The following is a 17,001-nucleotide window of genomic DNA, read 5'->3' on the forward strand; positions in this document are numbered from 1 at the left end:
CCTTTCACCCTTAATCCATAACCTCTAGTTGTAGCCTGGCCCTACCTCAGTGGAAGAAGCCTGCTTGCATTCACCCTATTGGTAATTTTATATGCCTCTGTCAAATCTCCCCTCAATCTTCCAGGGAATAAAGTCCAAACTATTCAATCTTTCCCTCAGTTCCTGGCAACCTCCTTGTAGATTTTCTCTGCACTCTTTCAATCTGACTGATACTTCTCTTTTAGGTAGGTGACCACAACTGCACAATACTCCAAATTAGGCCTCACCAGCATCTTAGACATAATATTCCAACTCCTGTACTCAGTACTTTGATTTGTGAAGGGCAGATCCAGAACGTTGGGTCGTGGCAGTAATTGTGTAGATGGTGAGATGGTCCTTCCAGCCTCTTCGGTGGTGTGCATGTGACTTGTCCAGTTACCGGCCCGTGCCTGGCCATTGTCCGGGTCGTATCGCACACAGGCACTGGCTGTTTCCTTGGCTGAGGAGCTTCATGTAAAACTAAGGATTATAGCCAGGAAAGCTGGTGGTCACAGTGGTCTCTCTGGGTGATTGTTCGCCCTTTATGTCTTTTTCACAATCACAATACACTGCAGGTTATCGAGTATTGCAGTATTCTACCTCACTGGTGAATTACCCAATGGTGATGGTGTGGCGGCTCATTTCCTAGCGTATGCGAACCGACTCACAATTAGATAGCCTACGGGGGTTTGCGAGCAGAGAGCTTTGGAGCCTCTTCGCCATGGGGGGCCGGTTGACAGAGGCTTAAAAGTGAGGCTGAAGTTTTCGAATAAAGTTTTTTCCTTCGACTGCAGTTAGCGACTCCGTGTCGTAATTTTAGCGCTGTTTGTAGCACACCGCTACAATTGGTGACCCCGACGGTCCAAACGATTTTTGGACCAGAAATGACCGACGCCGCCTCTGTTCATGCGGTTTCGTTGAAACTGCCGGGTTTCTGGACACAGCGCCCGGACCTATGGTTCCAGCAAGCCGAAGCCCAATTCCACGTTCGCCGGATCACCTCAGAAGACACCCGCTACTACTACGTGGTGGGCTCCCTCGACCTATGTGGCGGCTCATTTCCTAGCGTATGCGAACCGACTCACAATTAGATAGCCTACGGGGGTTTGCGAGCAGAGAGCTTTGGAGCCTCTTCGCCATGGGGGGCCGGTTGACAGAGGCTTAAAAGTGAGGCTGAAGTTTTCGAATAAAGTTTTTTCCTTCGACTGCAGTTAGCGACTCCGTGTCGTAATTTTAGCGCTGTTTGTAGCACACCGCTACAATGGAGCTGGACTTGTTGAAGCCTTCTTCAGCAAGGGATGAAGATGTCACAGACCAGCAAATAGTGGAGCATACCGGTAAGATGGCGGTGTGCACAGATGCATCGGCCTCTCCAGAGCCAACCAAGTGTTACGGTTTTTTTCAGATGGCTTTTGTGATCTCAAGACCCTGCTGGATATTGAAAACCAAGTGCTGCAGGATTACCCCATCTTGGAGTTGACTGATAATGGAGGAACTGGACTTGATGTAGGCCTGCTATAGAGGGGGTTCGGAGTCGGTGCGGGCTGACAGCGAGTGATTGCCTTAGGCGATTTTCTTGTGATCACATTGGTGGACATTGGTAATGATTCACTGGGTCATTGAGAGACCATACCCTCATGCCTTGGAGTTGCCCACTGCAGCTGTCAAGAAATGCTGGAACCAATTGAGGTCAATGGCAGTAGGCAGTTTAAATGGTTTTGGCATGGACTAGATGGGCCAAAGGGCCTGTTTCTGTGCTGTACTTCTCTATGACTCTCTGGAAGTATTGGGGGACATTTCTTTAAAAGACAGTGGTGACAGCAGCCTGAAACACAGTGCTGGGGATGGTGATAGATGCAGCTGCAATCAGGACATTTACAAATCTCTCAGAGAATTGGAGGGCTGGCCATGTTCCTTAAGGCTCCCATAGCTGGTGTTGGGGGTGTTAATGGGGATAAACTCACACTATCTATTAAATGCTCCCAATGGCATACGTCTCTGGCAACCAAGTCCAGCTCCTGGCCTTCACACGTGGCTTTGCGACAAAGCCCTGCTAACAAGAGAAGGGGCAAAGGCACCTTAAATACAGCCGCTTCGGGCAGATGCAGCTCTCAATACTCCGTGAGGCCTCGCCAGTGCGTCACCAAGCCTCAGCGTTACACCCCTGCTTTGGTATTCCACTGCTCTCAAAATGTAAGCTGACGTTGCAATTGCCTTCTGCACCACTGTCTCAACCTGCCGGCTGGCCATTAGGGAATCCTTCCCACCTCTGATTTTTGGATTCTGTGCTTTTATTCCTTCCACCAAAGTGCATGGCCACGCGCTTCCCGACATCTGCCACTTCTTTGCTCATTCTCCAAATCTGTCTAACTCCTGCTGATTCCCTGCTTCCTCAACACTACCGGCCCCTCTGCCTGTCTTCATACTGTCTACTTCACTACTTCCTCCTGCCTGTCTTCATATTGTCCGCAAACCCGGCCACAAAGCCAACAATTCTTTCATCGAAATCATTGACGTATAACGTAAAGGGAAGCAGTTCCAACACGGTGCCCTATGAAATACCACAAGCCACCAGCAGACAATCCGAAAGGATTCCCACATCCTTTGCCAATCAGCCAGTGTGCTGTCCCTATATTATCTTTCGAGGTGGAGGTGCGGGTTGGCGGTCACAACCAGCGAATGCGCAAGGGCTCAGAGTTCCTCCCTCCGTCATTGAGGCCAGGGCTGAAGTAGGGGTAGAGGGTCTCGGTGAAGGTGTCGGTGAAGGTATGGAGATGAACCATCCCATCTGCGTCATAGAACGACACCTGCCCGCCCTCGTAGTCCAGGTAGACGCCCACCGTGCGGGGCACTCTCCGGGGGCTGAGCCGGGTGCGGGGCTCGGTCAGCGCCCAGTACTCGTGGCCGTTCCGCAGCCACACTATCCAGTAGCCAGCGCTGGGGGAGGGCGGCTCCCGCCCCGCCCGGTCTACAGACTCACGCACCAACCCCACATCCCACTTGGGCTTGCTGCCCACTTCCACCTCCCAGTAGTGTCTGCCTGAGGCGAGGCCCTGTGCCGCCAGCACGCACACGTAGGGGTGGAAGCGACGTGGCCCGGGAACGGCTGGGGGCAGACTGCCATCACCGTGGCTGACCGCTCTCAGGTCCTCGGACAGCAGGAGGCGGCGGTGAGCACTGTCCGGATCGAGGGTGAGCGTGCTAGGAGCTGCAGACAGGGAGGGGTAACGGATGAGGGAGGTGGGAGAGGGAGTTGAGGGAGGATGGTAAAAAGAGGAGAGAGATTAGTACCAATCTGCCACTACTCCCTTACCCCCCCCCCCCAGGGTAATTTAGGAAGGTGATTTCCCCCAGATGGTCACACCGCTCCTACAAGACCCTGCTACCACCACCATTTTCTTCCATAACACCCCAGCCCCAGACTCTGGCTGCTCCCCCGAGCCTCCACTATTACCATAAACGTCCCCCTAATCCAGCCCTCACCCTCACCATCCCCCCATCTCCCCTCACGGATATCACGGGATTCAGTCCACAAGAGCAGGGTTAGGCCATTCAGCCCATTGAGTCTGTTCCACCATTTCATCACAACTGATTTACTATTCCTCTCAATTCCATTCTCCTGCCTTCTCCCCATAACCTTTGACAGCTTCACTAATCAAGAACCTGTCAACCCCCTCTTTAAATACACCCAATGACTTGGCCTCCACAACTGTCTGTGGTAGTGAATTCCGAATTCAGTACCCTCTGGCTAAAGAAATTCCTCCTCAACTCCGTTATAATGGGATGTGCCTCCATTCAGAGGCTGTGTCCTCTGGTCCTTGGCTCCCCCACGATAGGAAACATCCTCTCCACATCCACTCTATCTGTGTCCTCTGGTCCGAGACTCCCCCACTACAGGAAACATCCTCTCCACATCCACTCTATCTGTGTCCTCTGGTCCGAGACTCCCCCACTATAGGAAACTTCCTCTCCACATCCACTCTATCTGTGTCCTCCGGTCCTAGACTCCCCCACTATAGGAAACATTCTCTCCACATCCACTCTATCTGTGTCCTCTGGTCCGAGACTCCCCCACTATAGGAAACTTCCTCTCCACATCCACTCTATCTGTGCCCTCTGGTCCTAGACTACCCCACTATAGGAAACATCCTCTCCACATCCACTCTATCTGTGTCCTCCGGTCCTAGACTCTCCCACTATAGGAAACATCCTCTCCACATCCACTCTATCTGAGCCCTCTGGTCCCAGACTCCCCCACTATAGGAAACATTCTCTCCACATCCACTCTATCTGTGTCCTCTGGTCCGAGACTCCCCCACTATAGGAAACTTCCTCTCCACATCCACTCTATCTGTGTCCTCCGGTCCTAGACTCCCCCACTATAGGAAACATTCTCTCCACATCCACTCTATCTGTGTCCTCTGGTCCGAGACTCCCCCACTATAGGAAACTTCCTCTCCACATCCACTCTATCTGTGCCCTCTGGTCCTAGACTACCCCACTATAGGAAACATCCTCTCCACATCCACTCTATCTGTGTCCTCCGGTCCTAGACTCTCCCACTATAGGAAACATCCTCTCCACATCCACTCTATCTGAGCCCTCTGGTCCCAGACTCCCCCACTATAGGAAACATTCTCTCCACATCCACTCTATCTGTGTCCTCTGGTCCGAGACTCCCCCACTATAGGAAACTTCCTCTCCACATCCACTCTATCTGTGCCCTCTGGTCCTAGACTACCCCACTATAGGAAACATCCTCTCCACATCCACTCTATCTGTGTCCTCCGGTCCTAGACTCTCCCACTATAGGAAACATCCTCTCCACATCCACTCTATCTAGGCCTTTTAATATTTGATAGGTTTCCTTGAGAAACCAGACCCTCATTCTTCAAAACTCCAGAGAGTCCAGTCCCAGGCGCTCCGCATGAACCTTTTCATTCATACGCAATCCTTCCAGTTGTATACAGGCCTCCAAACAGCAGCCGGGATAGAAAAGGCGTGTCAGAAGGACAATGTCACGATAATCGTTGGCGAATTTCTGGCATGGGTGGAGCATTGGCTGGTCGGCAGAAAACAGAGAGTGGGAATAAAGGGATCTTATTCTGGCTGGCTGCTGGTTACCAATGGAGTTCCACAGGGGTCAGTGTTGGGACCACTGCTTTTTAGGGTGTATGTGAGTGTCTTGGATGATGGGGTTTATGGATTTGTGGCTAAATCTGCCAATGATACAGATAGGTGGAGGAGCAGGTAGTGTTGTGGAAATAGACAGCCTGCAGAGAGACTTAGATAGTTTAGGGGAATGGATAAAGTGGCAAATGAAATACAATGTTGGAAAGTGCACTTTGGTGGAAGAAATATTATTTAGATGGGGAGAAAATTCAAAATGCAGAACTGCAAAGGGACTGTGGAGTCCTTGTGCAGGATACCCTAAAGGTTGACCTCCAGGTTGAGTCAGTGGAGAAGGCGAATGCAATGTTGGCATTCTTTTCCAGAGGTATAGGAGTAGGGACGTGATGTTGAGGCTCTATAAGGCACTCCTGAGACCACACTTAGAGTATTGTGTGCAGTTTTGGGCTCCTTATTTTAGAAAGTAGAAAGACATTGGAGAGGGCTCAGAGAAGATTCACGAGAATGATTCCAGGAATGAAAGGGTTGCCGTATGAGGAATGTCTGGCAGCTCTTGGGCCGTATTCCCTGGAGTTCAGGAGAATGTGGGGAGATCTCAGAAACATTCCAAATGTTAAAAGGCCTGAACTGAATAGATATGGCAAAGTTATTTATCACAGTAGGGGAGTTCAGGACAAGAGGGCACAACTTCAGGATTGAAGGACGTCCATTTAGAACTGAGATGCAGAGAAATTACTTTAGTCAGAGGTGGTAAATCTGTGGAATTTGTTGCCACATGTGGTTGTGGAGGCCAAGTCATTGGGTGCATTTAAGGCAGAGATAGATAGGTTCTTGATTAGAATATGGGGAGAAGGCAGGGGAGTGGGGATGACTGGAAGAATTGGAGCAGCCCATGATTGAATGGCGGAGCAGACTCGATGGACTGAATGGCCTACTTCTGCTCCTATACCTCATGGTCATTCGTGGGATCATTTTCACCTCTCCATTCTTAGACAATGGGCCCAAAACTGCTCACATACTCCCAGTGCAGTCTGACCAATGCCTTATAGAGCCTCAGCATCACATCCTTGCTTTTATATTCTAGTCCTCTCGAAACGAATGCGAAGATTTGCCTTCCTTACCACCGATTTATCCTGCAAGTTAACTTTTAGGGAATCGTGCAAGAGGCCTCCCAATTCCCTGACACCTCTGTTTTCTGAATTTGCTCCCCATTTAGAAAACAGTCTGTGCCTTTATTCTTAGACCCGGGAGAACAGCTCAACTCCAGAGAGTTGATGCCAATGCCCCCACCACTGATCCAGGAAAAACCCCTCTCCTACCCATCTCGGTCACGCTTCACATATAGTAAGGGGAAACACGATCACTAGAGGGTTCTGTGGGAGAGTGGCGATTGGGGAGGAGTGTAGGGAAGCAGGGATTTGCAGAAGGACCTGGACAGATTAGGAGAATGAGCTAAGAAGAAGCAGTTGAATACGGTGTCGGGAGGTGTATGGCCATGCACTTTGGTAGAAAGGACAAAGTGGTAGACCGTTTTCTAAATGGAAAGAAACTTCAGAAAACAGAGGTTTACAAGGACTTAGGAGTCCTCATGAAGGATGTGGAGAGGATGTTTCCTATAGTGGGGGAGTCTAGGACCAGAGGACACAGAGAGAGTGGATGTGGAGAGGATGTTTCCCAGTGGGGGAGTCTAGGACCAGAGGACACAGATAGAGTGGATGTGGAGAGGATGTTTCCTATAGTGGGGGAGTCTAGGACCGGAGGACACAGATAGAGTGGATGTGGAGAGGATGTTTCCTATAGCGGGGGAGTCCAGGACCAGAGGGCACAGATAGAGTGGATGTGGAAAGTATGTTTCCTATAGTGGGGGAGTCTAGGACCACAGGACACAGATAGAGTGGATGTGGAGAGGATGTTTCCTATAGTGGGGGAGTCTAGGACCGGAGGACACAGATAGAGTGGATGTGGAGAGGATGTTTTCTATAGTGGGGGGAGTCTAGCACCAGAGGACACAGATAGAGTGGATGTGGAGAGGATGTTTCCTATAGTGGGGGAGTCTAGGACCAGAGGACACAGATAGAGTGGGTGTGGAGAGGATGTTTCCTATAGTGGGGGAGTCTAAGACTAGAGGACACAGCCTCAAAATAGGATGTCCATATAGAACAGAGATGAGGAGGAATTTATTTAGCCAGCGAGTGTTGAATCTGGAATTCATTGCCACAGACTGGCATGGTGGCCAAATACTGAGTACAGGTAAAGTGGAGGTTGATAGGTTCTTGTTTAGTCAGGGTATCAAATGTTCTGAGGAGAATGGGATTGAGAAAAATAACAATCAGCCATGATGGAATAGTATTGATAGGCTGAATGTCCTGATTCTATTCCTATGTCTTATGCCCCCGTGTATGGGAGGGTGGGTATTATATTTAAGGGGGTGGCTCTGGCAGGACAGTGGAGGAGACAAGGAGGGGCCCCAATTCTGATAAGGGGTGTAGTTCCTGCACCGGAGGGGTGGTGCTGTGTGTCGGTAGGTGAAGGGAGCTGCAGTGAGGTATCCCCTACCTGGGCTGAGCTGATCCAGCATCCCTTTCCAGGCCGCGAACTGCAAGGGTCCCCTGAAGACCCCTAAGGACAGCTGCGGGGCCAGCACCGGCTGGCTCCCACGTCGCTCTGGCCTGAGGGGGGAAGGAGAGTGCTCGGGATGAGTGAGTCCGTGCCTAGCCACGCAGAGCGTTCCCGTGAGAGGCTCACTCACCTGCTCCGTCGTGCCAAGCTCTCCTGTGACAGAGAGAGAGAAACATGGGGTTTAGTCTCGGGAGCTCACTGAACTGTCATCTCTTCACACTCCAATTCATGCTCTCCCCCCTCGCCACTTCCCCCTATTCTCTCCTCTCACCTGTTCACCACCATTCTCCCATCCCCCCACAATCTGAGGAACATTCTCATTCTCTCTCACTCACTCACAGCCCAGTGGGGTTCACCGAGTGATTTCTTCATTGGGACACTGCCTATCACCCGACAATGGGCTCCGAGGCTGCAGGAGAGGAATGCCTGGCCACTGTACCTCTGGAGGCAGGAATGGTCCACTGGCCTGCTGCTCCATCTCCAGCAGCTGTCGGTCGATGGATTCCAGGTCCTTGTAGAGGGTGTGGAGGTTCCTCTCCATGTCGTCAAGAAGCCTCTCTTTGTCCTGCCTGAGTGCACGGAGCAGACGCTGTTCTCTCTCAGCAAGGAGCTGGTACAGCTCTGCAAACTCAGACCTGATGTGGATGTGGAGACTCTGAGTCTGTTCCTGCCACACACAGATGGGATTTCATTTCTCAAGGCCAAGCACCTCACAGCTAATAAAACAGTAATATTATAAAACATGAGCAGAATTAGGCCTTTCAGCCCATCAAGCCTGCTGCACCGTTCCATCATGGCTGATGTATTATCCCTCTCAACCCCACTCTCCTGCTTTCTTCCTGTAACCTTTGGCGCTCTAACTAATCAAGAACCTATCAACTTTCGTTTGAAATAAGGTGCAGAGTTAGGCCATTCAGCCCATCGAGTCTGCTCTGTCATTCCATCATGACTGATCCCAGATCGGCAGAGCAAACACGATGGCTGAATTATCCAATGCCTTGTCCTCAGCCGTGTGGGGCAATGAATTCTACAGATCCACTACCCTCTGGCGAAAGAAATTCCTCCTCATCTCTGTTACAAAGAGATGCCCCACTAGTCTGAGGCTGTGTCCTCCTCTCTTAGCACTGGAAATATTGTGTCTTACAGAGCAGCACTGATGACCTGTGACCTGGGGCATTTGGGGACTAAATGTCACCCTTGAATCAATGCCATTAAGGCAGAGTAGATGATGTGGCCCTATCAGTTTGCTCTTGGCAGGGGTCCCACACTCCCAAAGGACAGTACCCCAGGAGAAACACTCTCTAGGGCTGTTTCCAGAAACGGAGGGTTAACGTATGAGAAGCATTTGATGTCTCTGGGCCTGTACTCGCTGGAATTCAGAAGGATGAGGCGGGATCTCATTGAAACCGATTGAATATTGAAAGGCCCAGATAGAGTGGATGTGGAGAAGATGTTTCTTCTATCGGAGGAGTCAAGGACCAGAGGGCACAGCCTTAGAATAGGGGTACATCCATTTAGAACAGAGATCAGGAATCTCTTTAGCCAGAGGGTGGTGAATCAGTGGAAATTAAAATGGAGGTTGGTAAATTTGTGATTGATCAGGGCACTAAAGGTTAAGGAGAGAATGGGGTTATAAAGAACAATAATTCAGCTATGATGGAATGGCAGAGCAGCACCTATGTCTTATGTTTAGGGTGCTTTCTATGGCGCATTGATGAAAATTAGCGAGGGTCTGAGGGGACAGGCCAAATGTCGTTAGCCTTCTGGGAAGTGGATTTTGTTTATTTATTGGGATACAGCTCAGAATGTAGCCCACACTGCCCTGCAATCCCCCAGTTTAACTCATGGGACAGTTTACAATGACAGAGTAGCCAACCAAACAGCACGTCTTTGGACAGTGGGAGGAAACCCACTGTTAGAATAGGGGTACATCCATTTAGAACAGAGATGAGGAATCTCTTTAGCCAGAGGGTGGTGAATCAGTGGAAATTGAAATGGAGGTTGGTAAATTTGTGATAAATGGTGGCCATGGGGAGAAAGTACAAACACCTTACAGGCAGCGGTGGGAAATTGAGCCCAGGTCACTGGTATTGTGAAGTGTTGGGCTAACCACCAATTAAGTCCAGGAAAGGCTGGAAACACTTGGATAATTTCCTCTGGAGTGCCAAAGTCTGAGAGGAGACCTGATAAAGTTTTGAGAAGTGTAGAAAGAGTTTTGTCCAGGGTAGAAACATCAAATACAGTGGATTCCAGTTAATTGGGCCACCGGTTAATCAGGACAGTTGCTTGGGAAAATTTTTAAAGGACAAAATGTAATCAAGCAGATAGTCAGGATTCCCTTTGTTTACTTGGGATGCCTCATCTCTTATTGAGTCAGGAGACTGTTGCTGAGCAGGTTCTAATGTATACTGTTACACAGTATACTGTACTTAGAGCAGACAGTTTTGAAATTATGTCAGTTAAGTGCGCTTGTGTTCAAAAAGCAGTGGTTTTTGTCACTACGTTTTAGTTGGTGAGAAATAAAGCAGTCAGACAATTCAGAACGGTTTTGTTCACGGTGGTTTCGAGCTTTCAGGCTTGGTGATGTCAGAGACAGCCGGAAGAGAAAATGATACAATTTCACTACTTTAACAAGTTAGGAATTACAAAGAATTTTGAGGTATCAACAGTCATCTTGAATGTAACAATGAAAATGAAGATTTGGAGGATGCATTCGTCGAAAGCATTGTATGAAGGCAGGGCATTATCCGCCTAGCTGCTGATTTTGCTCATTTATAGTCAATTGAAAGAACACGGCAGCCTACACTGGATTTGTCAATAACACTTAGGAACTAATGCACAGTTTTACAGTACTGTAGTAGTATCGGCAGTGTTCTAATTTGTTCTGTATTTCATTTGAATACATAATTTGTTACTCAATTAAATGGATGTTTGCCTTTTTATAGCTTTTTATCTACTTATTAATATCAACTTACATCTACATGAAACTGGCTAATTCGGACAGCAGCTCAATTGTACCAAAATGTGCTGGTCCCAGTGTGTACCAGATAACCAGAATCCACTATACTGCACTACACTAAGTGTCTACCCAAATCTCTTAAAAGCCCCTGTGTATGGGCGGCACAGTTTTTCATTGTACACAGTAAATGTGACAATAATTTCCCAAGTACTATTCTCCCGATCCTCTGGAGGAAGCAGGAAACTAGTAACACTTCCTTCCCAGTAAAAGTCAGACACTTACTTTAATTTTGGAGATGTTCTGCTCCTGCTCCTGTATACATTCCAGGCTGGTTGCTCGTGCCTTCCTGAGGGAATAGATGGCTGAGGCAGGGGAGTCCTGGAAAGCAGGTAGTGGACAATACAATGGAATATTTGCAAACAGGAGAGACTGAACCCCTGATCACTACCTCAGTACTCTTTGTTCTCTTTTTGCACTACTCATTTAATTTAACTTTTTAATATGTATTTACTGTAATTTGGTTTTACTATTGCGGATTGCAATGTACTGCTACTGCGTCACAGCAAATTTCGCCAATAATATTAAATCTGATTCTGATCCTGAGATCCTGTGGCTGCTGGAAATTCAGAACAACTCTCATGAAATTCTCACCGCTGCCTGTAAGAAACAAGGAACAGTAGAGCACAGGAACCGGTCATTCAGCACACAATGTCGTGCCAAACAACTGAAGTGTAAACAAAAACTAATCCCTCCTATGTCCATATCTCCATCTTCCTTACATCCATCAGCCTATCCAAACGTCTCTTAAAAGCCTCTGATATATCATTCCAGGCAGCCACTGTTTGTCCAGCCTCTCATGACAGCACAAGCCCTCAAAACCAGACGGCATCCTGGTAAACCTCTTCTGCACCCTCTCCAAAGCCTCAACATCCCTCCTACAGTGGTCGATCAGAAATGTATGCAATACACTAAAGCAACACACACAAATCGCTGGAGGAACAGTAGATCAGGCAGCATCTATGGGGAGGAGTAAATCCTTGATGTTCTGGGCTGAGACCCTTCATCGGGACTGGAAATGCAGGGGGAGGAAACCAGTATAAGAAGGTGGGGGGGGGGGGAGAAGAGTACTGGCTGCAGGTGAAAGGTGAGAGACCAGGTGAGGTGAAGATGGGTGGGTGAGGGAGGGAGGGATGAAGTGAGAAGCTGGGAGGTGATAGTTGGAAAAGGTTAAGGGCTGGAAAAGAAGGAATCTGACAAGACAGGAGAGTGGACCATGGGAGAAAGAGAAGAAAGAGGGGCACCAGTGGGAGGGGATAGGCAGGCGAGGAACGAGAAGACAATAGAGAATTGAATAAGGGGGATGACAAATTTGCCTTGCTTACTAATAATTAAAACACTTCAGCTACTGGAAATATGAAAAACAAGAGTCAGGTTTATTGTCACTGAGTCTTGTTGTTTTGTGGAATTCATTGCTGTGGAGGCCAGGTCATTGGGTATATTTAAAGTGGAGGTTTATAGGTTCTTGATTAGTCAGCATGTCAAATTTTATGGGGAGAAGGCAGGAGGGTTGGGGTTGAGCAGGATAATAAATCACCCATGATAGAATGAGACAGCAGCCTTGATGGGCCAAATGGCCTAATTCTGTACCTATGTTGGAACTTGCTGCCAGAGATGGGGCTGTGTTTAAGATGCAGGATATAGGACAGTACAGGCTGTTTGAAGCATGACAGAGCAGCTTTGATGAATCTGAGGGAGACCAATATCCCGGTAGGGAGGTTTGCCAATGCTATTTGGGAGAGTTTAAACTAGAACTGCTAGGGGGCAGGAACCGAACTGAAGAGATGGAGAAAGGGGCAGTTGGCTGACAAATAGAGAAAGCTTGTAGGCAGTGTGAGAGGGAGGATAGGCAGGTGAGAGAGAAGAGATCCACTCAAACTGATGCTTTGAAGTGTGTCTATTTTAATGTAAGGAACATCATGAACAAAGCGGATGAGTTTAGAGTGTGGATCAGTACTTGGAGATATGACGTGGCTTGCATGGCTCAGGGGCAGGAATGGTTACTTCGAGTGCCAGGCTTTAGAAGGCCACGGAGGGAGGGAAAAGAGGTGGGGGCATGGCACTGCTGATCAGAGATAGTGCACCGCTACAGAAAAGGAGGAAGACATGGAGGGATTGTGTATGCCTCTACAGAGTCTCAGGAAGGGTTCAATAACTCTACTGGGTGTTTTTATAGACCACCCAATAGTGACAGGGACATCGAGGAGTAGATAGGGAGACAGATTCTGGAAAGGTGCAATAATAACAGGATTGTCGTGATGGGAGATTTTAATTTCCCCATTATTGATCGGCATCTCCCTAGAGCAAGGGGTTTAGATGGGGTGGGTGTTTTCTACACAATATGTACTTGAGCGAACTCGGCTTTTTCTCCGTGGAGCGACGGAGGATGAGAGGTGACCTGGTGGAGGTGTACAAGATGATGGGAGGCATTGATCGTGTGAATTGTGAGGCTTTTTCCCAGGGCTGAAATGGCTAACACGAGAGGGCACAGTTTTAAGGTGCTTGCAAGTGGGTACAGAGAAGTTTTTTTACGCTGAGTGGTGAGTGCGTGGAATGAGTTGCCAGCAACGGTAGTGGAGGCGGATACGATAGGGTTTTTTAAGAGACCTCGGTAGGTACAGAGAGCTTAGAGGGCTGTGGGTAACCCTTACCTCTTGCTGCTGGCTCCGGGGGCCCTGCCCGAGCGCTCTCTGTCCCGGATCCGCTGCGCACACGGCACACGGCCGCTCCGACCCCTCGCACCCGCCGGCCCTCCGGTCCGAGTAGCGGGCTCTCTCCGCCAGGTTCCGCAGCGCCCGGCTGCCCCGCAGGTCCCTGGCTGGGACCACCCGCCGACACACGGGGCAGGAGCTGGAGCGCCGATCGCCCCAGCACCGGGTGACACAGAGGCGGCAGAACGTGTGGCCGCACCGCAGCGTGACCGGGTCGGTGAAAAGCTCCAGGCAGATGGCGCAGACCAGCTCCTGGGCGAACAGATCCGACTCCATCGCCCGCCGAACCGCAGTTTCACCGTCCTGCCCACCTGCCGAGCCGCCAGACCGGTTACACCAGCGCGTCGCCCTGACTGGTTTCCCTCTTCCCCGAGGCCTCGCTGGAACGTTTCCCGACAGGATCGGCCACATTCCGGGACACGGCTGCACGCTAGGGAATAGCCCGGGCAGGAGTCGAGGCAGAGGGGAAATAACGGGGGGTCGGAGCCCGGACGACTGCGGATGGGGCGAGCAATTCAAATGTTGCTTGGGAGGACAGCGCGGAGCGGGGTAGGGGGTGGGAGAAACAGGGACGGCGAGGGCTGTGGGAAAGGAGGGGTCACAGATATGGGGAGCGGTGCAGGGTGCAGAGGGCGTCACAGAGATCGGGAGGGCTGGAGAGGGGTTATTAAGACGGAGAGGTGGGCGTCTGGGTGGGGTTAATATAGTGGGGGAGAAAGCAAGGGAAGTGTCACGACCGGAGGGGTTCAGAGATAGGGAGAGGTGCAGGATGCAGAGGGCGTCACAGAGATAGGGAGGGGTGTAGGGTCAGAGGGTGTCACAGAGATTGAGAGGAGTAGTGGGTCCTGAGGGGGGGGGAGTCAGGGTCAGGGGGGGGTCAAAGAGATAAGGAGAGTGTAGGAGCCGGAGGGTGTCACAGAGACTGGGAGGGGCTTTGGGGCAGGGGGGATTTACAGAGACCGGGATGAATGTACAGGCCGGAAGATGGAGAGGGGTGCAAGGACCGGAGGGTCACAGGGCCTTCGAGGGGTGTCTGAGCAGAAGGGGGTTACTGAGATGGGGAGAAATGTACAGAAGGTGTTACAGAGATGGGGAAAGGTGTAGGGGTCAGAATGGATCACAGAAACGGAGAGGGGTGTAAGGGACCAGTGGGGGTTAATTAAAAAGAGGTGGGGAGGATTGGTGAAACCAGAGGGAGTTACTGAGACAGAGAGGGTTGTGGGGACGATGGGGGAGGTGTCAAAGGTAATGTTTTCACAATTGAAATGGGGGAACTTCAATATGCAAGGGGATTGGGAAAATCAGGCTGGTGTCTGATCGCAAGAGAGGGGATTTGTTGAATGCCTATGACACGGTTTTTTAGAGCAGCTGGAGTACACTAGCGGAAAGACTATTTTAGACTGGATGTTGTGTAATAACCCAGATCTTATTAGACTGTTTAAAGTAAAGGAACCCTTGGGAGACAATGATTGAATTCACACTGCATCTTGAGAGAGAGAAGCATCAGTCACATGTATCCGTATCACAATGGAATAAAGGGAATTACAGAGGCATGAGAGAGGAGCTCGCCCCGGGGGATTGGAGGAGGATACTGGTGGGGATGATGGCAGAGCATAGACGGCTGAAGTTTCTGGGAATAGTTCACAAGGTGCAGGATAGATATGTCCCACAGAAGTTTTTCTCAAATAGCAGGGGTAGACAACTGTGGTTGACAAGTGAAGGTGATTACTCCTCGTGTACATGAAAGATGTAAGTAATAAACTCAATTCAAGTTAAGGACTGTATAAAAGCCAAGGAAAGGGCATATAAGGTAGCAAAATCGAGTGGGAAGTTGAATAATTGGAAAGCTTTTAAAATCCAACAAAAGGCAACTTAAAAAAAAGGCTATAAGAAGGGAAAAGATGAAATTTGAGGGCAAACTAGCCAATAATAAAAAGCAGGATGCTGTAAGTTTTTCAGTTATATAAAGTGTAAAAGGGGGATGAGAGTTGATACTGGACCACTGGAAAATGATGCTGGTGAGGTGATAATGGGGGACAAAGAAATGGTGGATGAACTTAGTGGGCACTTTGCATCTGTCTTCACTGTGGAAGACACTAGCAGTGTGCCAGAGATCAGTGATTGTCAGGGAACAGGAGTGAGTGTCAAAGGGAAAAGTGCTAGGCAAACTCAAAGGTATTAAGGTGGATGAGTCACCTGGGCCAGATGGACTACAGCCCAAACTTCTGAGAGAGGTTATTGGTGAGGGGATTACAGATGCACTGGTCATGATCTTTCAAGAATCACTTGATTCTGGCATGGTCCTGGACGACTGGAAGATTGCTAATGTCACTCCACTCCTTAAGAAAGGAGGAAGCAAAAGACAGGAAATTATAGCCCAGTTAGTCTAATCTCAGCAGCTGGAAAAGCGTTGGAGTCTTTTATCCAGGTTTCAGGGTTCTTGGAGACTGCAGCTTTTCTCTTGTTTATAAAATAAGTCAAAGTCAGCTTGGCTTCTGTAAAGGGAAATCCTGTCTGACAATCTGTTGGAGTTCTTTGAGGAAGTAGCAAGCACGGTGGACAAAGGAGAGGCAGTGGATGTCATTTACTTGGACTTCTGGAAGGTGTTTGATAAGGTGCCACACATGAGGCTGCTTGACGATAAAATCCTATGGCATTACAGGAAATACACTGGCATGGATAACGGAATGGCTGACAGGCAGGAGGCAGGGAGTAGGAATAAAGGGGACCTTTCCTAGTTTGCTGCCAGTGAGTAGTGGTGTTCCTCAGGGTCAGTACTGGGACCGCTACTTTTCACATTGTTTGTCAAAGATTTAGATAATGGAATGGATGGGGAGGGGTGGAGGGGTTTACAGAGACAGGGAGGGGTGTATGGAGTGGAGAGGATTTCAGGGATGGGAAGGGTGTAGGGACTAGAGGGGTTTACAGTGATGTTGATGGGGTACAGCAGTGGAGGGGTTTACAGAGACGGGGAGGGGGTAGGGACTAGAGGGGTTTACAGAGACGGGGAGGGGGTAGGGACTGGAGGGGTTTACAGAGACGGGGAGGGGGTAGGGACTGGAGGGGTTTACAGTGACGTTGATGGGGTACAGCAGTGGAGGGTGGTCACAGAGACAGTAAGAGGTATGTGTGTGGGGGGGGGGGGTTTATATGCTTCAATAAGATAAAGTCTTCACTGGAAATGTGATTTGCCACTCCCCCTTCCCCTTCAGCTGTTGTCTGAAATTTTGTTGTGTTGTCCATGAGACTTCAGCGGTTTTACTCCATTCTGCATTCTTTTACGTCAATACACTGGGTAATGATCTGAAACACCAGAGAACTTCTGCAGATGCTGGAAATCCAAGCAACACACACAAAATGCTGGAGGAACTCAGCAGGCCAGGCAGCGTCCATGGAGAGGGGTAACCAGATGATGTCTCCGTCCAAAATGTCGACTGTCCTTCTCCATGGATGCTGCCTGGCTTTGTGTGTGTTGGGTGTAGTCGGTACAATACACAAAATGAACTG

At 49.5% G+C, this 17,001-nt stretch overlaps 1 protein-coding gene across 1 annotated transcript; it reads right to left on the reverse strand.

Moving 5' to 3' along the window:
• Positions 1 to 2,343: 2,343 nt before the first annotated feature.
• Positions 2,344 to 13,770, reverse strand: LOC132385438 (nuclear factor 7, brain-like). Its single transcript, XM_059957508.1, has 5 exons — positions 13,435 to 13,770; positions 11,009 to 11,104; positions 8,158 to 8,434; positions 7,705 to 7,920; positions 2,344 to 3,226 (listed from the first exon to the last, which is right to left on the reverse strand). Exons 1-5 carry the CDS (start codon positions 13,768 to 13,770, stop codon positions 2,685 to 2,687), a joined length of 1,467 nt encoding a protein of 488 aa, XP_059813491.1. The 3' UTR covers positions 2,344 to 2,684.
• Between the last annotated feature and the right edge of the window lie 3,231 nt (positions 13,771 to 17,001).

The sequence above is a fragment of the Hypanus sabinus genome, assembly GCF_030144855.1.
Source record: "Hypanus sabinus isolate sHypSab1 chromosome 5 unlocalized genomic scaffold, sHypSab1.hap1 SUPER_5_unloc_1, whole genome shotgun sequence".
Lineage (NCBI taxonomy): Eukaryota > Metazoa > Chordata > Chondrichthyes > Myliobatiformes > Dasyatidae > Hypanus > Hypanus sabinus.

Coding starts and splice junctions, on each gene's coding strand:
- LOC132385438 (XM_059957508.1), bottom strand. CDS start 13,770: ATGGAGTCGGATCTGTTCGCCCAGGAGCTGGTCTGCGCCATCTGCCTG. Junction 8,435..11,008: donor AGAACATCTCCAAAATTAAA/GTAAGTGTCTGA, acceptor TGTGTGTGGCAG/GAACAGACTCAGAGTCTCCA. Junction 3,227..7,704: donor GCTGGATCAGCTCAGCCCAG/GTAGGGGATACC, acceptor CCCTGTCTGCAG/CTCCTAGCACGCTCACCCTC.